This window comes from Monodelphis domestica, chromosome 8, assembly GCF_027887165.1.
Source record: "Monodelphis domestica isolate mMonDom1 chromosome 8, mMonDom1.pri, whole genome shotgun sequence".
Taxonomy (NCBI): domain Eukaryota; kingdom Metazoa; phylum Chordata; class Mammalia; order Didelphimorphia; family Didelphidae; genus Monodelphis; species Monodelphis domestica.
The window spans coordinates 206,500,193-206,523,607 of NC_077234.1; the positions used below are offsets into that span (position 1 = coordinate 206,500,193).

General features: G+C 34.6%; 1 protein-coding gene and 1 long non-coding RNA gene across 2 annotated transcripts in view; one reads left to right on the top strand and one right to left on the bottom strand.

Moving 5' to 3' along the window:
- Positions 1-23,415, bottom strand: part of GABRB3 (gamma-aminobutyric acid type A receptor subunit beta3) — a 268,362-nt gene that overhangs the window by 41,752 nt on the left and 203,195 nt on the right. The window contains exons 5-6 of the mRNA XM_001362948.4: positions 16,391-16,473; positions 12,603-12,740 (exon numbers count right to left, since the gene is read on the bottom strand). Of these exons, the coding sequence (XP_001362985.1) occupies positions 12,603-12,740; positions 16,391-16,473 (221 nt within the window). The remainder of the gene's footprint in view (positions 1-12,602; positions 12,741-16,390; positions 16,474-23,415) is intronic.
- Positions 2,380-4,515, top strand: LOC103105800 (uncharacterized). Its single transcript, XR_008914189.1, has 3 exons — positions 2,380-2,636; positions 3,101-3,285; positions 3,978-4,515. It is a non-coding gene; the product is annotated as an uncharacterized LOC103105800 (long non-coding RNA).

Consider the following 23,415-nt stretch of genomic DNA (forward strand, 5'->3'; position numbering starts at 1 on the left):
TGTTAATAAATGATTTCCTAAAGTACAAGTATGATCATATCATACACATAGACCTTCCTCTTAATAAAATCTAGGGACTCACTTCTAGGATCAAATATAAATTTTTATATTTAGTTTTCAAACACCTTCATAACCTGTTCTCTGTCCCCCCCATCAAGTTAGTCTTCTTACATTTTATAAATCCCTGCTCTCAGCATCCTGTGCCCCATCATCTACTTTAATCCACTCCACTGACAAGATACTCCACCTGTTGGCTCTGAGCATTTTCAGTGGTTGTCTTCTATGCAAGGAATGCTTACTCTCTTCATCTCCTTTTTCTTCTGGATTCTGCAGTTTTCTTTAAATCCCACCTTCTTCAAGAAACTTTTACCTGCCCTCCTTAATTTTGGTTAAGTCTTCTCTCCTCTGTTAATTATCTTTAAGTTATCTTATGTATTTATTGTTTGTATATAGCTTTTTGCTTTTATTTCTTCCATTAGGCTGTGAGCTCCTTGAGGGTAGACTGTCTATGGCCTTTCTTTATATATCTCCAGTGCTTAGCACAGTTCCTGGCACATAGTAGGTGCTTAATGTTTATTGACAGATATTTACAAGGCCCATTGTCAGCCTAAAACACTAAATATAAATATAAGTTAGTATTATCATATTCTGCCTTGTTTCTTATTTATTATTGTTCTTTTCCTGCATTCTCTTCTGTTATGAAATACTTGAATAGAGAAATTAGGTCTTATTTATCTTTTTATCTAACCTCATCCCTCAAGTGATTAGCACATCAACTTACATATCCTAGGAGTCCAAATTACATCTGATGAATAAATATCATTTGATATCATATACTTATGAGATGAGACCATGTTTAGTGGCTTTTTCCTCAAATTTCCTTTTTCTTTATCCTCAATGATTTTCATTGGGATTTAGATTATAAGCTTCTAGAAGGGGATGAATGCTGTAAACTTCTTTTATAGCCAAAAAATGCTCCAGTTTTTCATAGGCTAAATAAGCCATCAGTCTTAGAATATTTTTTTAAAAAAGCTTCTTATGGGAAATATTCTGGTAGGGTCAACACCTTCATATTAGGGTCTGTATCCTTAATTTTTTATAGTGACTTCCTACCCCAGCTTCATACTTAATGGTATATAAAGCAGACCATTAATACATAAATAATTAAATTTACTATTAATTATTTAATAAGTTAATTAAATCTATATAATAAATTTGTGTTTCATGAAATGTCTACTTGTTAATAAATGATCAATACTGTTTTCTTGCAATGATAAGTGCTATTGATAAATAGGGGAGAGAGTTCCCATAATTATATACCCTCAAAGTATGCAGGTGGCACAGTGGGTAGAATGATGGGCCTGGAGTAAGTCCTGAGTTAAAATTTGCCTCAGACAGTAGCTATGTTATCCTTGGCAAATCACATAACTTGTATTTACCTCAGTTATACTGACTGTAAAATGGGAATTATAATAATATCTATAGGGCAGCTAGTGGCACAGTGGATAGATTGCCTGGAGTCAGAAAGATTCCTCTTCATGAGTTCAAATCAGACCTCAGATACTCATTAGTGTGTCCCTAGACAAATCATTCAATCCTGTTTGCCTCGGTTTTCTCATCTATAAAATGATCTGGAGAAGGTAATGGCAAATCACTCCAGTATTTTTACAAGAAAACCCCAAATAGGGTCACAAAGAATAGGATATGATTGAAAATAACTAATTCGGGGTTTCTGTGAAAATCAAATGAAATATTTATAGAATGTGTTTACCTTGGTGCATGGCTGATTCTCTTCAAAGATAGAAGGGACTTAAGGTCTTCTTGTCCAACCTATATGTTACCTAGCATGTCCTCTACACAATTCTTGAAAAGTTGTCATTCTTAGCTTCACATGAAGACCACCAGTAAGATGAAACCACCATGTCTTGACATCTTCCTACAATTTCTGGATTGCTCTGAGAATCTTTTTTAAACTTTTCTATCAAGACATATATATATATTTTTTGGGGGGGAGAGATTCACGAATTACTCCTAGATTTGCCCTCTGAGTCTTTCTTCCCCATAATGACCTATCAAATACTTGGCTGATCTCATTTACTATTCCCATAAATTTTCTATTATCTCTGCTTCCTTCAGTTATATCTTCATTTGACATGATCTCCTGTTCTCACATCATCCTATTTTTTGGCCCTTTTCTCAATCTATTCCAATTTGTCAATAACATTACTAAAAGTTGGCATACAGAAGTGAATACAGTACTCCAGCTTGGAGTACCTTAACACAGTGGAGAACAGCTGAATTGTCATCTTCCTTGTCTGGACATCATGTTCCCATTAATGCATTTGAAGATCAAGGTAGGTTCTTTGTGAGGTCACACTTTGGTTGACTACTGTTGTAAGGGATTTTAGCAGGAGAAAGCTGAAACCAGGAGATGCTATCAGCCAACAATCTGGAACTCCACTCAGGAGCTGAGAGTCAGTTCAGACTGACAGCTGGCTCTCTGGGAAGGAGACAGGGCGTGAGTAGAGTTGGCTCTCTCTGAAGAAGAAGACGAAGCTGCCAGGAGACTGAACTTTCCTTCAATCAATCCATCTTGAGGGTGTGGTAGAGCGAGTTACATTACACCGGTGGACAGTGTGTGTATTAAATCATCATTCCCCTCCTGATCCTCTGTGGTCCTGCAGTGCTACTCTTCCTACTGGGACTTCTGCTAGGCCCAAAGAGGACTTCAGTTGCATGAGATTTACTTTGGCCCTTGTTCTTGCTCCTACTAACCCCTCCCTAACCTTAAATAGTAATTAAGGAGTTAGTTTAGAATATGGAAAGTTGTTAGGGTTAGGGTTTTAGTCTCTGATTTGGGTGTAAAATTAAATATTCCCTGATTCCTTTCCCTTCTTCCTTTACATAATTTTAATTTTAAATTAATAAGTTTACATAAATCTGTCATTTTGTTATATATTTATAGTTTTGAACCCTTATTCTATCCACCTATTTCACTGCTGAGTTTATTATCTATGGAAAGCATTCACATTTGAGCGAGCATTTTGGATCTTGTGCTATTTAGCAATGATTCCCATTTCAAAATTATCTTGATCCCTAGAAATTCTCTAGGCCAATTAGGATCGGAGGTACCAAAAGTGATGAGAATTTTTTAAAAATTACAACACTGTCCGAAAATGTCATAGAAGTGAAGCTGTATATCAGTGGTTATGTGCGTAAGTTTCAGTGTCCTTCAAGTGTTTTCCCTGAGCCTTCCTCTGGATATCCTGTGACAGCCTTTCTAAGGTAATCTATGGTAAAAATGTTTAAGGTTATTTCTAAGGTAAAAATGAGTAGATAAAAACCTAAATATGACAATAACTGCCCATTTAAGCATAGGTATAACATTATTTTCAAATTAAAAACAGTTTAGGATATAGAGAAACAGAATACTATTGAGGAAAAAGATTGACCTTGGTGTTAGAAGACTCAGGCTTGAGTTTAACTTAAGCAAGTTTAGTTGCATGATTTCAGAATGCTACTTACTCTCCCTGGTCTCAGTTTCCCCATCTGCAAAATGCACATGACACCACTTAAATTGCCTACCTCCCAAAGATTTTACAAGAAGAGTGCTTTGCAATTTTCAAATTCTAAACAAATGAGAGTTATCATTAACTACACAAAAAATAGTCTAGAGCATAGAGCAGCATTGCATCCTAGAAGTACTGTCAGGTCAGAATGCATTAATGCAGGAATCCCACAACCACACGGAAAACCTAGCAAAGTTTCCGTTGGCAGAAGTTAATGCTCTCTGAGATGCGTTAAGGCTGATACTGTGAAATTGATACTGCAGTGCATTAGTGCATTAAGGCCTGTTTTAAAATGTCAAGAGAAATGTGCAGAAGCTCTAATGTAAGTGTGCCAATGCAGATATTTGATGATGCCAGGGCAGATGCTGAACCATGGTAATAGACTCAAAATTCTGGACACATTCCTAGGTTTTTCTGTTAAGCCAAAATAGAAGTATCTGCCACCAGACCTGCTTCCAATCCATCCCTTGCAGCCATCATTGAGGGGAGAAACCATCATGGAGGAACCCACTCTTCTCATCACCACCAGCAATAACTGCTGACCAAATGTCACCAATAGGGAGATAGTCACAAGAGCCCGAGGAGTGGGAGCTGTCCTCAGAACACCAGTCCTTCTTCTAGCCCAGACTCTACAGTCATTATTTGGGAAGCAATTCATATGGAGAACAGGACAGCCATCATCTTCAAATGCCAACCAGCTCTAAATGAAAATCACTCACAGGGAATGGCAGCAGTATAAGGCAAGTCAAACCATTACTACCATATTGCTAGCCATCTCCCTTTGTGCTCTGTTAAAGACAACCTACTACCTTGAATAAAAGAACTCTGGGAATAGTAATGCTCCCAGCCAGTGTCCACAGCCATCATCCAGGGAAGCAAACCTTGTGGTGATACAGACTGACAACTGGTCCAGTAGGTGCCAGAAAATAAAATTCTTATGACCATAGTCCTTGGTACTGTCAAAAAATTCAATATCAGAAACTGATAATATTTTATCACTGAGGATGACATTCAAGAGAAACATAACCATCTACTTTGCTACCATATAAGAAAATTTTTTTTCATGTCATCTTCTGAATCCTTCTGTATGTCTTGTTATTAGAATGTGAGCTTCTTGAGAACAGGGACTGTCTTCCAGCACTTCCAATAGGAATTTGCTCATATTAAGCACTGAATAAATTAATTTATTCATTCATCTAATTAATCATTCATCACTCTTTCCATATAGCAGCGCAATACACAGCGTTCTTCCTTCTTCCATATTAGAAGGAATAGATTAGAAACTGGGAAAGGTGGGTTCTTTTTCTGGCTTTCCTACTATCTGTGTTACTTTCAGAAAGAGACCTGATTTCTCTGGGTTTTCTAAATTGTCAAGTAAAAGGGTGAGACTAGATAAAGTGTCCTTAAACTGGGTCAGTGGATAGATTAGCTTGCTAGGGGTGGGAAACATTCATAACAGCTAACTGAGGTTTAGCATTTCTTTCAATTATGAATTAAAAAAAATTCACACAGAAAAGGAAGGGATCCATAGGTTCCATCAGAAAGCCAGAAGAGTCTATGACACAAAAAAGGTTCAGAACTCCTGGACTAAATGGTCTAAAGTGGCACATCATTGCTCTAGGACTCTCATCTACATAGACATCTAATTTATATGGCTAACACGCCCTCCCCCCAAAAATGTATCTGCAATTCTGTTTGAATTAAAGTTTATAAAACTTAATAGCACTAAAATGAAAAGGGAATATCTTAGGCAGATCTAGATGTATCAGATGGAAATTCCAGAGAGGCAGATTTCATTTTCAGTGAAAGGATGCACTACTTACTGTAACTCTTCAAAAGTGTCTCCTAAATTGGAATGGGCTGCCTTGGGGAACCTTTACTTCTGGAGGCTGTCAGAGATGTCATAGACAACATTCTTTCTCTTATTTGATTGGGTTTAGATCATTTCTTGAGATCTCTTTCAATTCTGAGAATCTGTGACTCTACAAATTGAACAGCAACTCTATAGCTCCTTATCCAAAGGTGCTTGAAATATTTCTCTTTTTTAACTCTACACTATATTAGCCATGAGTTTAGGAAGTAAGAAATTTTTAAATAAAGGCATACTATTCATTGATCTACAATTATTTAATAAATGTCTGTTGTGTTTTAGCACTTTCCTAGATACTTGGAATATGAAGTAAAAATTAAACTTTACCTTCAGGAACTCTAAATTCTATTAGTATTTTTACATGTAAGTAAGTATTGATTTTCAAAGTAATTTCACTAGGAGTGTTTGCATATATTTTAGTAATGTCACTACTGATTATATATCACGTTTGGAAGTATCTTCATAGCTAGCTTAGGAGTCATAGTGAAATAATGTCATTATTTTATAAGGACTTTGTTTTAAAACACCGAAAACAAAGCCAACCCAACCCAAACCAAACCAATATTAATCACATCAATTATCCCTCTTGTTCACCTCTTTTGCCTCAGAATAATTTTTTTATTTTTTGCAAGAATCAAATATATCCCACAAAGATATGGGTTATTCACCATTAAAGTTTTTTTTTTTTTAGAAAGGTTCTCAATGCAATCCGAAAAGAGGAGTCAGGTTCTGCTTGCTATGGAGATGAAGTAGTCATAGATCAAGAAGAATCTAGCTTCCCCTTGGTACCCAGCAAAGAGATTTTGAGCCTGAAAGGTGTCGCCTAAAAAAAGGACTTCAGGGACATGTGACAACTGAGCTACTTTATGGACCTGAATGTGAGCTGTCTCTTTGTAAAGGCTAGACACCTGAGCTGCTGTTAACCCAAAGCACAGAAATTTGCTTCTGCTGAGGGGGGAAGCTGAGCTATATAACCTAAAAAGTCCCTTTCTAACTCTTAAATTCTCAAGGTCCCTAAGGATTACCAAGACTAAAAACATTTGTTTTCTGAAGAAGATAAATTAAGTTACATGTCTATAGTTCTAATGAACATCACTCTTCTACTAAAGCATGCCTTAGAAGAAAAGTAGGTTTTAAGGAGTACAAGTTACAAAACCATTAAGGCATCTATGTCTCTTATTGATTTCGCTGAAAATCAGAGCTGGAAGGAATTTGCAAATTAGATCCTAGAGAATTGCCAGAGCTTATATTAAATATAGGCAATGCTTATTATATTTCAATTTATAGAAAATAGCATTTTGAATTTCTCGTTGACATAGCAGATAAAAATAAATGTGAATGCTGATCTCTGAAAGATAGTAATTTAACATAGTAAATGGAATTATTCATTATCATTCATCACTTATTCCCTTTTTACCCTTAAAATCTTAAAGAAGAATTTTAAAATAAATTCACAAGGCACTCTTTTTCCAACATATGCCAATATGTCCACTGAAAGAAAAGAAAAACAAAATAAATATGCAAAACAATATTTCTGCAATCAGTTTAGTCCATCCTACTTATAAAAGAAGCTGAGTATCTTAGCACTCACTTTTATTTTGGCTTCTCTAGGTACATAACTGCTTCTGTGATATTTCACATAAAATATAAATTGCTAAATTGACTAAATAAAATTAAAAATTATATAAATTGCTCTGTTTTGGTTTTAAGGCATTTTACCACCTGACCCTAAACTGCCTTTACAACTTACATATTACTTCCAGAAATATGCTAGCAAATGATGACAAAGGGATCTCAGAAAACAAAAGTATATATGTATATACATTGATATGTATGTATGGCACACTTTTAAGTTTAATCTGCATTGTTAACATTCTTCTCAATCTCTAAAGGCTAGACCATCAACAAAACAAAAGATCAAGAGCTAATTTTAAGCATTTACTGGTTTCATATATGTAAATGTTCATGTTGAAAATTTAACAATCAGGTCTGGAATCTAGTTTGATCTAGCTCCAATACATCCTTGAATTAAATTCCCTTCCAGTCATATTGGGGTGTTCTTTCATTATCTCACTCAATTCTTAAAATCTCTGTACATGTGCATGGATTTTCCCCTTTGTATCTGAAATTCACTGTTTCCTTCCCTGTGCTTTCTAGAATACCTTACTTCTTTCAAGACTCAAGTCAGGCTCTCTTTTTTCCAGGAATCCTTTCCTGATTGCCCAAACTTCTCATTTCTTCCTTCCTAATGACCTTTTATTTTATGCTGTGTATTTATTTTGCAAGAATTCTCTATATATTTAGGTAGGTACATGTCTTCTGCTCTAATAGAATGGAAACTCCTTGAAAGCAGACTGTTTCTTTTCTTTCTTTTTTATCTCCAGTGCCTAACACATGCCTGGGACATAGAAGACACTTAATAAATGCATTTGAATAATTCATATGATATAGTTAGTAATCTGAATTATTATTCTTTTTGATTGATAATTTTAATGAACTTATCAAACATTTCTTAAATATCTGTATTTTTAGAGTCCTGTACTAGATCAGATAGATGTAGTTAGAGACAGACAGACAAACAGAAAGATAGATTAGATGGATGGATGGATGGATGGATGGATAGATAGATAGAAATATATAGATTGATAGAGCTAGATAGACACGCAGATTGACAGACTGATAGATGATAGAGACCAATAAACCAATAGATAGACAGATAGACATATAAATAGACTGATAGATGATAGAGAGACAGACCAACAGACTAATAGATGATAGATAGATAGATAGATAGACAGATAGATAGACACATAGATAGATAGATAGATTAGCTTTCAATGAGTTGCTACTAATCACTCTGCAGTAGAACTATATTTATGCATATTCCTAGAGAATTCCATGCTCAGGGTTTTCTTATATACTACTAACCACGGAATATCTCTACTCAGAGCTTTTGTTGACCCTAGGATCATTTCAGAGGTACATATACTTAGATGAGAACTGAATCAGATGGAACATATGTCATGTCATCTCATGTGGTTGCTCATCCTTCTCGCTCCACTCACAGAATTTTATCTTTTTGCATTTCCCCTTTCTTTCCCTTTCCTCACTTTTAATTTCACTCTTTTCTAGATCTTCACCTCAATATTTTGCTACCTTCTGATTCTGTTCGATGTGCACAATATAATTCTCAATAAATCAGTTTAATTTGGGTTAGATAGATTATAGGAACTAAAGGATGACTATTTTAAAGTGTGATTTTCATTGTTTTTAATCTAGCAATATAATCTATTTAATTTACTTAGCTTACTTAAATTCATTTGCATGATTACATATGTTGACACAAGGACTGAGTTTACTTCTAGACTGTAAGCTCCTTAAAGGGAGCGACTACATCTCATGAGGGCTTCACATAGTTCCTATAGGCTATAGATCCTCACTAGACATCTATTGATTGATGGAGAAAGTATTTTGTCATAATGGAAAGCACTTGTACTGAAATCAGAAGACCTAGATTTAAATATTGCTTCTGAATTCTACTGTTTCTGTGATCTTGGGCAAGTCCCTTAACACATCTCAGTTTCCTCATCTGTAAATGAAGCATTCGCATAAGATGATCTCTAACGTCCCATCTGATTCTATATCTGGAGTCTACAATCCTATGATGAGAATTCTGCTGAGAATATCCTTAGAAAACTTGCTTCATGAAGAATGAATTGTAATTAGCATAAATTATTTGAATGAATATAGGGAGTTACACATCCTTCTCAACTTGTTTGTGCTTATTTGATTAAAAATTTATATTTTTATGAAAAGTGCAAGATGAACCCCTTTTTACTTTGCCCATTATAAATTATAGCAGTTTCTTAATGAATAAGGTTTTAGCCTTCATCATATGCTTTAAGGTTAAATATCAATATCCTTCAACAATTGTTAGAAAATTAACTTTTTTATTTGTCAAACTTAAATCCAAGCTCCAGTGCCTGAATACTTGTGATTTAGTCATTAATATAGTTGTAAATGCAGCAGAATTATACTGATCATTTGAACACAAAAAGTGATATCAAATCTTCATCAAGGAATTGTATGACCTGAAGAGCCACAAATTCTATCAAGTAACAAGTATGAGGAATAAAAGATGGGAAGCTTAAGTGCCTCATGGGTATCTGTACTATATAGAGGGACCTAGAAGAAGTCCTCCAGTAGGCTTTATGGATATTCACTGAGGATTTATTAAAAGCCTAAACAATAGCAAGGGATGAAAAAAACATGGGTGGATTTTTATTTCATTTAGTGGATGGGACAAAAGTGGAGATCGGAAGTATATTATGAAAAGAAATATTTATTACTTTAAATATCAAGTTAGTTGTTAGTAAAATCCAATGCACACAATAGACTCTTGAATCAAATTAAATTGTGTAGGTGAAATGTCTCTGTAAATTACAAGGTACTGTATAAATATAATGTTATCACACTGAATATTTTGTAATATCCAAAGGAGCCATTTTTTGATGGCATAGTGAACGTCATCTGCCTGCAGGAAGCTTTGTGTCAGTCATGGTTCTTCATAACTGGCCCTTGGGGCTTTTCTTGGCCAAGATACTGGAATGGTTTGCCATTTCTTTCTTCAGCTCATTTTACAGCTGAAGAACTTGGGCAAATAGAGTGAGATGATTTGCCCAGGGTCATGCAGCTAGTCTGAGGCTGGATTTGAACTCATGAAGCTGAGTCTCCCTGATTCCAAGCCCAGCTCTATCCATTGTCCCTTAACTGCCCTGGACTATAATTGTGGAATAGGTAAATTTTATCCATTTACTTGTATAGAGTCAAAATCAAAAGAGAGAAAAGAAGGCCCAGAAAACAGAGAGCCAGTTTTGGAACCAGAAAGACCCTTAACTCTTACCTGATGACTATGTGATCCTGAATGAGTTATTTACCATTTATGCGACCCAAGAAACTCTCTTATACTATATGCTAACTTGCAATGTTAAAGGTGATTTTCACATGAAGGACTCTCTACACTGAGAACATAATTGATTCAGTTAAAAAATGTGTCTGAGGCAGAATTTGAATGCAGAGCTTCCTAATACAGCCTAATATTAGATCCATTATGATCATCCCATTTAGTTTCACCATAATCGATACTTAAGGTTGTGGAGGTTGTGGGTGGGAATTAATGGTAAAGGAAGAATGGATTGGCTATTTTTGAGTTATATGAAATCATACCTGGTTACAGTCACCCTTTAAAAGAATTCACATAAATTACAACCACCTAATAAAATATTTCTGATGACACTGCACAAACTAAGAGAATTATTTCCTGAGTACACCCTAACGACCTAATGATTGCAATTTTCCAGATATTTTCCAGATAGTGGCAGGTGTCGGTTGGGACTATTTTGCAACCAGAATTCCCCTGTGCTTTCAGCACGCCTTATGCTGATCCAAGTTGGTTCATGAAACCAATTAAACTATCATTTTAATAATTGACAAATAATTTGTCCCAGTTAACCACGAAGGAATTTTATTGACTATGGAAAATAATTCATTAAAAATGTTTGAGTTTATCTCATGACCCCTGGTGTCCAGAAGACCTGCCTCTTCTATGGAGTCAGGTGAGAATACACTAATGAAAGAAGCTTGGGGAAGAGATTCATGAATAGCATAAATTAGAGTATATGAAGGAGATTGGTCCTTTTTCCTTGAATCTCAGATTGAGTATATGTGTATGGTGGGGCTTGCAGAGGAGAAGCAAAAGGTTGCTAAGGAACCTGCCAGACACATGTAGCTGGTGCCTTCTCTTTTCCTGGCCCATTTAAAATTATTTAATAAATATAATTTTAAAAAATGTTCGAGTTTACGGTTACTTAACATGTACGGTTAGAACTTCTACTGAAAAAGACAGGATACAGCAATTGTGAATTTAATTATGTTCCATCATGGAATGTCAGTCAGCTGGTATATACCAGTTCAATCTTTGCTTGCATGAGTATGACAGTCAGTATTTTCACTTCTCACACAAGGGAAACCTATTTCCCTCTTTTTCCTCTTCTGATTCTCAGTACTTTCAACAAGATTAACTGGCCCATAGCAAAGGTTTCCCTAGCCTGTCAATGTGTGGACATGAACCAAGCCTTGAATATTTCTAGAAGTAGAAGCTGATGTCCAGAGAGATGAGAAGGATGAAAGAATGCCAACTGTCAATAATATTAGAGGTAGGGTTGATTTATCAATTTAAAGAACTTTGTGAAGAAATGGAGTAGTAAATCTATTCTCTAGTAGCCTCAATTTTACAGAATCTTCCTTAAAAATTGTGTATGATTCGAGATATTTCTGAGAGACTTATGAGAAAGAACACCATTCACATTCAGAGGAAGAACTGTGGGAGCATAAACACAGAAGAAAAACAACTACTTGACCACATGGGTCGATGGGGATATGATTGGGGATCTAGACTCTAAACAATCACTTTAGTGTAAATATCAATAATATGGAAATGGACCTTGAACAATGACACATATAAAACCCAATGGAATTGTACATTGCCTGTGGGAGGAGGGGAAGGAAACAACAAGAATCATGTAATCATGGAAAATTTTTCTTAATCAACAAAAATTAAAAAAAATAAAAAAATGAAAAAATTGTGTAGCCATTGCTGAATGCTCCACAGAGAATTATATTTTAATCAATAACTTTAAAAAAAGAATAAAAAAGAAAAACAATTCACCAAAATGAATAAACATAATAAAGAAATCTGACAGTAGATGCCACATTTATATCCAAAGTTTCTCAGAGTTGCAGGATCTTTCCTTTAAAGTCTGGCTTTATTTTTACTTTAATGAACTGATTTCTCCAAACTATCTTAAGAATGCAAATCACCCTACATAAAAGCATTGTTGAATACAGAAAAAAAAAACTGTAAGCTAGAAACAGAAAATAAAAGAAAGGGCACTAATTGATATTTCATCAATTAACAGCTGAACCAAAGATGTCTAGGTATTATGGGTTAATGGTAGGGGAGGGATTGTGAGTCAGTGTGAGATGCCCTAAATAAGTGAAAATCGACTGCAGGTGGGCCTCAGCCCCATTATTCTCCCACTCAAGATCAGGACCTGCAATGATGTCACCATATATATATATATATATATATGGGGGAAACTCACCTGTGGCAAAGACAACATTCTTTGAGACCAGTCTATGTTCTACGATGGAGAACTGAGGAAGCTCAATCCTTTCCACACCTGTCACAGCATTATCCCCACCTCTCCAATAAAACTCAATGTCATCTGTTGTGTAGCCATCTACCAGGAACAAAGAAACAGTAAAAAAGAGGTACTAAGTATTTGTTAGCTCCAAATAATTTAAATAAATTAATCCAGTAATATTATTATTAGTTTTTTTTTTTTAGTTTGTCTATACAAGAGACAAGTTTTAAAAATATATTCATTTATGTGACACATTTTTCCTTTGGATTTGTTGAGTTACCATTTTTATCTGCTTTGTACTAAATCTGGGGTGAGGCAATTAACAATTAAATAGACTTAGAGTTTTCTCTGAGTGCCCTAATAGAATCTGGTATCATGGGGAAAGCACTGGATTTAGAATCACAGGATTTGAGTGTAAATTCCAGTTTGATTACTCACTGTCTTTGTGACCATGGGGAAGTCAATTCAGCTTTTAGGTCCTATTTCCCTTTATTATAAAATAAGGAGATTAGACTGGATATATCTAAAGTCCTTGACAACTCAATCTTGTGAAATCTCTGCATATTTCTGAGTTGAATGACCATTAAACATTAAGGCAGGATTTGAAACTCAGTCTTCCTGAGTACAACTAAAACATGTGCTCTCAGAGCAGTGAGGTGGCTCAATGGATTGAGAGCCAGGTGTAGAGATGGGAGGTCCTAGGTTCAAATATGGCCTCAGACACTTCCTAGCAATGTGACTCGGGGCAAGTCACTTAGTCCTAATTGTCTAGCCCTCATCACTCTTCTGACTTGGAACCAATTCACAATATTGATTCTAAGAGTGAAGAACAAAACACTGCAATTTCCTCTTTGGCCTCTTTAGCTATTAAATTTTCCTATACAGTGTGTTTCTGTGAGCATGTATTTTTATTGTTTTTTAGAAAAGTATTCCATTATGGTTTAAATGTCATTATCTTAAAATCTTTGCATTTAGAGGAACATTAAACATTATCTTGACTAATATCTCACTCAATATAGTTTTTTTGCCATAATATTTTTCACAAGATTTCCTCAGTCATCTTCAACACTTCCATTGATGGAGACCTCAACACTTTAGGAAGGGGATTATTTCTTTTTTGACCAGCACAGAGAGTTACTATGTTCTTCTTTAGATTTAGCTAAAAACTCTCTTATAATTTTGAATATGGTATCTAGACAGTATGATGTAAAGAGCACTGAACTCTAATCTGATTGCCAATTCTGACTCTACCAACTAACTAGTCATTTTGCCATTATAATTTGCTTTTTCTGAGACTCAATTTCTTCCTCTTTAAAATGAAATTAATAATTGTGTTCTTCCTACCAACAGGGCTGTTGTGAGTGGAGTACCATCAGAACCAGGTTAAAATGCATTTGGGGAATATTTAACAAAGTAAATAAAAAAGAAAAGTCAGATATAGATTAGATATTATTATTATTAGCATTTTGGGGGAGAAAAAGAATTTTCCCTCATGCAACACTTCACCATGTTTAAAAATAATATCATCTCCACTTGAATTTTTTTCTTTATGTTATACATCTGCAGAAGTTTAACTATTTCTACACTGAAAAGAAGAAAGCACCATGTTTTCAGTCAGAAAGAACCAGAACTGAGAAACTTAGGTCTAGGTCTTTCATTTGCCAGCTACATGGACTTGAACAAATAATTTCACATCTCTACTTTTATTTCATTTTTACAGTGTTTTTAGTCCATCTTTAAAGTTGAGATTATTTTTTAATATTTATGGAATTTTAAAGCAGTGTCACAATGAATAGAGCACAAGTCTAAACCAACAAAACCTATGTTCCAGTCCTATCTCTGACTGCTTACACCTTTACAAACTCGGAACACACAGTGTATGTATAACTGAGCAAAGCTGATAACCTCTCGATACTCAAGGCCAGTGATGTCAAACTCCAGTAGAAAAGAAGGTCACATAACCATACTGAAAGATCCCTGCAGACAGCATATTTACTTAGAAAACTGGGCATTAATATTATTTATGTTCTCTTGTATTTTATTTTTTTGTTAAATGCTCCCCAATTCCATTTTAATCTGGTTTGAATGTATTCAGTGTTGCAACCAACAGGCCCTTCTCTAAAAGTTCTAAATTGAGGAAAATGTGCCAAATTCCATTAGTAGGATGAATTTTCTCACATAGCCTTCTCTAGTTATTAAATTATAGAGCTAGTCTCTAAATAAGATAAGGGAAGATGGAAAACAAATGAAAACCATTTCAAACTAGAAAACACTTCATAAGTATAAGTTGTCCTTTCTGTTAATATATGACATGGTTTTGAGGTTCTTCATCATTTTGGTTCCTTTCCTCTACAAACTCCAATTTGTCAATATAATTCTGTTTTTTTGTTAGAAAAACATTGTTTACTAATGGGGACATGGGATATCCATCAACAAAGAATGGATCTTTTTGCTGTCCTCCTTCTGGAGAAAAGAGGACAAGAGAATCCTGCCTTTTGCTTATAAAGGGAACTGTGTCCTCTTTCTGATTGGCTCAACAGTTCAACCTCCCTCGACAATTATTATTAATGGATATTTCAAAAGAGGAGGTGGACTTAGGGGGCTCAACTCCTTCCTCTGTCAATAAAATTCTTAAAATAAACATAAAAGCTTTGCAGTGTAGTCAGATTCTTATATCTATTGTGGACAATAAACATTTTAAATGTAGTTTCCCACCTAATTTCTATAATCTAATCTTTTGAATATTATGTATCAATCTGTACAAATTCACTATAAAGACTATAATCTTATAGTCCTACAATTCTATAATATAGATCATAGATTTAGAGCTGGAAGGAACATTAGTAACCAGCTAGTGCAAACTCCCCCATTTTTTCAGGAAAACAAAACAAAATAACCTCAGTGGAAATGTTAAGTGACTTTCCCATGGTCACACAGGAAATCAAGTTCTACTCATTAAAATACTGTATTCCCATAATATTTCTGTAAGTCAAAATTTTATTTTTCCTAATCTATTTTATGTAGAAATGTAGATTTGTCACTCATTAAGCATATACTAAATTACATTATAAAATCACATTTCATCATACCTCAAGAAGGAATATTTTCAGGTTTAAATCAACTTAAATCAACAAATTAACAGTCTTATCTATGAATTACTCATGGGGAAAATAGCATTCTATAATGCTGATCAGCAGGCTTTAGATACACAGAGGAGAGGGTCCGTTTCTTTTGTCTATTTGAATGTACCTATTGCCCCTCTCATATAGGTAATCCAAAACAACTTATAAAGTTTTCGAATGATCCTCAAGTTGGAACATATTACTATTGTACAGAAAAGAAAAAAAAAGCCTTGAGTTCCTAATGTTAATTTTTTCCCCCATCTAAGTCCCAGGAGGACCCAAAAGAAGGTGATTCATGCATGTTACAGCATTTTGTAAGCAAATTGCTTTGTTTGCTCTCATCAAACTGAATGGATTAAGATCTGGAGCATTAGCTTTCTTATGTTTCAGAAAAAGCAAATAGTCTGCCTAATCAGATTGGAATAGAGAACTACTTAACGCCACCTCCCAACCTCATTTCCCTACTCCCCAGAAATAGCCACAAGAGAAATTAAAGCGTTTTCTGCTCCTTTGAGACATCAACCATATCTGTCTATGAATGGAAAATAATTAGTATGGTAGCACAAAAGGAAACTGCCCTGAACCACTTAAAAAAATCTAAAGGGAACACAGATATGTACACACAGCTTTCAATTTCCAGAGTGCAGTTCTGTTCATCCAAGGGATATCTTCTCAGGTCCATCATACATGCGGCTGTTGTTGTAATTCTAAAATACAAGAAGGTAGAGAGAAACTATTACAATCAGGACCAATAACATCTTTTCATTAGTAGTGAACTCTGTTTATATAGTAAGACAAAAGCTATACCTCAGGTATGAGACATCTACAACAAAGGTATAATTTCCTAAACTATAAAAATAAAACAGATGAAAAAAATTAAGGTGAATTAAAACCAAAAATTTGAGAACTGAGATAAACAAATGTAGACATTTCATAGTTTTTATTAATTTGATTATATTTCTATGAATGTTTTCATTTGTCTTTTCTGATGCAAAAAGGACTTTAAAAAATGAAACAAAACAAAACAAAGCCCTTTCCTCTTATTCCTCTTCCCTGCCATCATTTAATAGTTTTTTTGATCTCATTATAGGACAATCTAAGATTCTGCAAGATACTGGAGGGAGACACTCATTCACTATAATAAGTTTCCATTACTAGTGGACTTATTTCAGTTATCTTGCAATTGTTCTCTGTGTCAAAAAATATCCAGGACAGATCCATTTTATAAACAAATTTTTACACCCACCCAAACTGATAATAATTATTATTTTTAAAACCCTTATCTTCCATTTTAGAATCAATACTATGTATTGGTTCCAAGTCAGAAGAGCACTAAGGGTTAGGCAATGGGAATTAAGTGACTAGTTTAGGGTCACATGACTATTAAGTACCTGAAGTCAGACTTAAACCTAGGACTTCTCGATAATTATAATAATAATTTTTTTAAATTTAAACCCTTACTTTCCATCTTAGAAGAAATACTGTCCATTGGTTCTAAGCCAGAAGAGTGGTAAGGGCTAGGCAATGGGGATTAAGTGACTTTCCCAGGGTCACACAGCTGGGAAGTGTCTGAGGCCAGATTGGAACCCAGGACCTTTCATCTCTAGGCTTGGCTTTCAATTCACTAAGCCACCCAGCTGCTCCCCCTTGATAATTATTTTTAAAAAATGTATTTATTTGCTACTCACAATCACATCTGAACTCTAATACTACTTAGATCCTTCAGAGCTTTTCACGTTATCTACTTTTTTCTAAAAGGAAATTTATCATTCATATTTATTTTTTGTCCCTGCTTGTCTGAATCAATAGTAAAAGAGTTAAAGGTGCATATGCTGAGACTAAGAAGTTATTGCTTTTCACCACTTGATACAGATGTTTTGGCAGTTATCTGTTATGGGACATCTATTTTCCAAAATGGTTTTAGGTGATTCTCATATTTACTCCATCTGTCAGAATTTAGCTAATTCAAAATTTGCAACTCATTTGACCCAATTTGGATGCTAATAAGCATAAACTCATTAAAGGACTAATGATTATTAGCATCTTCACTTTTGAATGCATTTAAAACCAATCCCTTTCCTTTTTTTCTCTTTCTCACACACACACATTCAATCATTTTCTGCTCTGTAATAAACTCATACCTAATAAACTATGTAATCAAAGAAAAGTCTCTTAACCTCTTTCATCCTCAGTTGCCACATCTTTAAAATGTGATTACGATACTTTGATTATAGAACTCATAGGTTGTAAAAGGGGGGAAAACTTTGCAAACTTAAAAAGTTTATAAATATTAATTTTGCCTGGATCTATGATGTTCTCTTTTAGGGAATTCCTGTTGTGCAAGGGCCTTCCACAAATGCAGACTGACATTTATTTTATAACTTACATTACTAGAGAGTTGCCTGGGGAAATAAGAAATTAAATACTTGCCCAGAGTCATGCATCAAGTATATGTACAAGGCAGTATTGGAACCCAAGTTTTTCTGACTCATGCTGTTCTACATACTCTTCTCATCATACTGTATTTTATCATCATCATCATCATTAGCATGTTCTTGTTCTTGTTCAGTTGTGTCCACTTTTTGTGAACCCCTGAACCAAAGTGCACCAATTCCTATTCCATTCTTTTCTATTCTTCCCTATCTCTTGAAGTCTGTCCAAAGGCATGTTCATTGTTTCCATGACACTATCCATCTCATCCTCTGCCATCCCCTTTTGTCTTCAGTCTTTTTCCAATATCAGAGTCTTTTCCAGTGAGTTCTATTTTCTCATTATGTGGACAAAATACTTAAGCTTCAGCTTCAGTATTTGACCTTCCACTGAGTAGTCTGAATTAATTTCTCTAATTATGGACTGGTTTGATCTCCTTCCTGTCCAATGTTATTAGCATTCATAACCTAAAAGAGTGAACCATCTAATGGCATACCGATTTGGTGTGTAAATCAGTCTATTCATCTCAATGGAAATAGTTCTGTGTGAGTTCATATAATGCTATCTTTTCAGGATTCATTATTCACACTAATTGGGACCTAGCTGTAAGTATTAGGAAGTGTTTCTAGCCAAAATCTTCCTCTCTGCAAGATCCACCCATTGATCCTATTTCTGCTCTTTGGGGACAGGCAGAATAAGACTTTTTCTCATTACAATCCTTGGAATACTTGAAGACTTTAATTTATCCCTGCATTCCCAAGTCTTCTCTTCCAGATAAATATCCCCAACTCCTTCAGCTGAACTTTTAATAGCACTCTCCCCATTTATTTACCAGTTGCTTTCTTTTGGATGAACTCTATTATCATCCACATCCTTCGTAAAATATGGTACCTAAGATGAGAAACAACAATTGAGGGTAAAGTCATATCTACTCTTTCCCAAAATATTAGATAAGTAGTTGTTGTTCAGTTGTTTCCATCATGTCCACCTCTTTGTGATCCCATTCGGGGTTTTCTTGGCAAAGATACTGGAGGGTGATTTATCATTTACTTCTCCAGTTCATTTTGCAGATGAGGAATCTGAGACAAATAGGGTTAAATGAGTCACCCAGGGTCACACAGCTAGCAAGGATGTGGGGCCAGATTTGAATTCGGGAAGATCACTCTGCCTGATTTCAGCCTTAGATCTCTGTTCACTGTGACACCTAGTTGCTAGAGAAGCAATAGGTTTGGGAATCTCTGCAAGTCATAGGTTACTATTTTACTCAAATAGCAGTGGGACACAGTACAACTATTCAGGAAGTCAAGCTGAACCCTCTAGTTTTTTAATATAAATGTATTTATGCCAACTTGACTTACGTCCTATAATATACAATGTTAATAATGATATTAAACTATTATGTAAGTAGCATAACACTGTTTTCATTTAATACTATATTTTAGCTGTATCATCCCAAATCAATAAATTGCTATTTTGCTTGTTATAGTGATATAGATGATTTTAATATCATTTAAGTCCAGCATACTTGATCTTAAATTTTAACAAATTCCAGACAGAATAAAAATGCAACATCTCTAAAAGATTCTTTTAAGTATAATGAGGGAAATAATAAGTATAATGAGGGAAATTAAAATAAAAATATGTTCTAATCATACATATATACATTTTCCCCTAATTTTTCATACCCCACAATTGGGAAAGGACTAAATAAGTGAGTAGATAGCTAGGTGGCAGAGTGGCTACAGCAACAAGACTGGCAGAAGGAAGACCTGAATTCATATCAGGCCTTATACACTTTAATAACTGTGACTCCTTATGCAAACAATTTAACCCTGTTTATCTCAGTTTCCGCATCTATAAAATGAGTTGGAGAAGGAAATGGCAAACCACTTATAGTATGTTTACCAAATGGGGACACAATGAGTCTGACATTACTGAAATGACTGAACAACAACAAGTAGGTGAACACCTGAATCTCAAGTTTCTAATGACTCTTAGTGATCTTTATTCATCTTTAAGGGTCTCATTTCCATATAGCAAAGGAAAATATCAAGGTTAGTTGGAATCTCGATGGCTTAAAACTCTTCTTTTTTAGTGATTTCTTACAATTTGGAAAAAAAAAAGCTCTTCTTAGCCAAAGGCTTCAGGTAGTTTTGGACGTTATATGATTGTATATGTGTTTAAAGAAGTTAGAATCCATATTCATATTTAGGATTTCCTTTCCTTTCAAATTTCATCTGAGAGCTCCAACACCTTTATTTCTAACAGATGAAAAAACAGATAATTTAATAACACAAACACCCACATTCCCAAAAGACACTATCTTCTTTTTTAATGTTTTATCTTTATTTTTTTTAGTAATAAATTTACCCATGTTTTCCAAAGTTATATGATTCATGTTGTCTTCCTCCCTTCCCCCCCTCTCCGTGTTGACAACGATTCAATCTGGGTTATACATATATACGCAACACATATTTCCAGACTATTCATTTTTGTAAGTGAATAATCTTATAAAAGTCCAAACCTCAAATCATATACCCAAATAAATAAGTAATAAATCATATATTTTCATCTGCATTAATACTCCAACAATTCTTTCTCTGGAGATAGCATTCTTTTTTTATAAGTCCCTCGGAATTTTCCTGGATCATTTTGCATTGCTATTAGAAGCAAAATCTATCACATTTGATCATCCCACACTGTCTCAGTTACTGTGTATAATGTTTTCCTGGTTCTGCTTATTTCACTTCGTATCAATTCATGGAGGTTTTTCCAGTTCTTTCCGAAGTCATCTTGTTTATCATTCCTTATAGCCCCTAAGTATTCCATCACCATCATATGCTACAGTTTGTTCAGCCATTCCCCAATTGATGGACAGCCCCTTTAGTTTCTAAATCTTTGTAACCACAAAGAGAACAGCTATAAATATTTCTGTATGAAGAGGTCTGTTCCCATTTTTTTTTAAATCTCTTTGGGACACAGACTCAGTAGAGGTATTGCTGGATCAAAAGGGTAGGCATTCCTTTATAGCCTTTTGGGCATAATTTCCAAATTTCCTTCCACAATGGTTTAATTAATTCACAACTCCACTAGCAATTCATTAGAGAACACTATCTTCTTAAATATATTTAGATATGGGAAATAAAAGAGTAAGATTTTTGAGGGAAGTAAACATTTTATTTTCATCTTTATGCCCCAAGAACCTATCAGAGTATCTCGTACGTAATAGTAACTTAATGAATATTTATTGATTAATTGACTATACAAATAAATGAGCTTATCTATTTATATATGAGAATAACTGAAATTTGTTTTGTGCTATTATTATTTTCATGGTCTTTTTTTCATAGTGAATGCTTTAGTTTGAGTAAAACCTCTCTGTACTAACTAAAAAAAAAGTGATTTAAAAGAAAGTAATTTCCAAAAGGTAAAGAGAAACATGGTTGTATAGTGGCTTAGGACCTTCCTTAGAGTCAGAAAAATTTAGGTTCAACTTCTATTTCTGAATTTTGCTGATCATGAGATTATGGGAAAGTTACTTAACCTTTTCGGACAAGTGGCTTAACCTTTCAATGTGCTAGGCAAATTATCTTAGTTGCAAATGAAATACTTTGTTTTGTGTTTTTAAGCTTTAATAACTTATGAAGCATAAATATTATAAACTTAACATTTGAAAGGATAATTAATTAAAATATTAATGTTTCTTATTAAAATTTAATATAACCATGGCTTGTGCTATACATTGTCTTAGTGGATTGTCTTATTGCAAATTAATTTCCAATCAAGATTTTCAGAGGGGATTTTAACACCAAGAGTTCCCAACACATATAAAATTAAAGATGTAAACTCCACTCTCACTCTAACCACCTCTCAAATAGAAGTGACAGCAAAAAAATAAAATAAAATATTGCCTAATTAAACAACTGCCAAATGAAGAATAGAGACTATTTTCCCAATTTACCTTTTAAAAAAAAATGCATTAGTAAACCTATCCAGAGTACTCTGCTCTGTTTTGTGGATATAGAAAGATTTGAATTTATTCAGAGGCTATTTATAAGATATAGGGCTCTAGGTTTCTTCTTTTTTCTGATACTGCTGCTACTTACTACCTGCTTTATTGACTATTGGTACCTCTACCAGAGTGTGGCAGAAAGCATGACATTGACTCCTATCTGTCTAGTATTCTCCCTTTTTTGTTAGAATCTCCAAAAACATCTTTGAATCATTTGTGGATTATAAAGGAAATCATATCTCTACTTCTCTGGCAATGAAGATGGTCTTGTTAGCTTTGGAAAGATAAAAAGAGGCAATTAACTGGATGCCAGTTTTACTCTTAACAAAACTTTTTCCTCATTTTTGCTCATTTAATCCCGAGCTGACCAGAGATATATGTGTAATAAACCTTTAACATTCCCTGCCACTAATTAGCTGTGTGATCTATACTTATTACTTAACCTTTCTTGGCCTCGATTTCTTAATTCCTGAAATGAAGAAATTGAACTAGATGTTCCATGAAGCTTTTTCCATTTCTAAATCCCATTAGTCTAAGATCTTCAGTAAAAAGCTAATATCTGAAAATTTTAAAGGGTTAAATGGAACCAATAAATATGATATACATTTTTCATAAACTCCTACCTTTTCTTAGAATTAATACTAACTTTTGGTTCTAAGGTGGAATAGTAAGGGCTAATAAATTAGGGTTAAGTGACTTGCCCACAGTCATACAACTAGGAAGTGTCTAAGGCCATATTTGAAAACAGGACCCCCATCTCTAGACCTGACTCTACCCACTAAGCCACCTAGCTGCCTAGTAGGATAAAACTAGAATATTTTTCTGAGGTCTTGCTACATTGTTATTGTTTTTTTTTAAACTTAATTTCTCTATGTCACGCAGGATAGAAGAATGGTGTTACTCATGGACTCAAAGCCACTGTTGAGCAAGGGAGAGTCAGCCTTTTGTGTTTCCCACCTGTATAAGGTCACCTCTTCTCAGGAAGCCTGGTCATCCTCTTCACCTCTCAGGTGCTGGGCATTATTCAGGTGCCTGATTCCCCAATCACAGTATCGTTCAGAGCAGCCCGAATCTCTCTAATCCTAGAAATTCTAAGTATATATATACCACCATGCCAACCTTGACTTACAGACTTCTGATGTCATTCTTCCTTAATTTTCAACAAGGGGGACTAACTATGTGACTTCAAGTCTGTTCCCTTGGACCC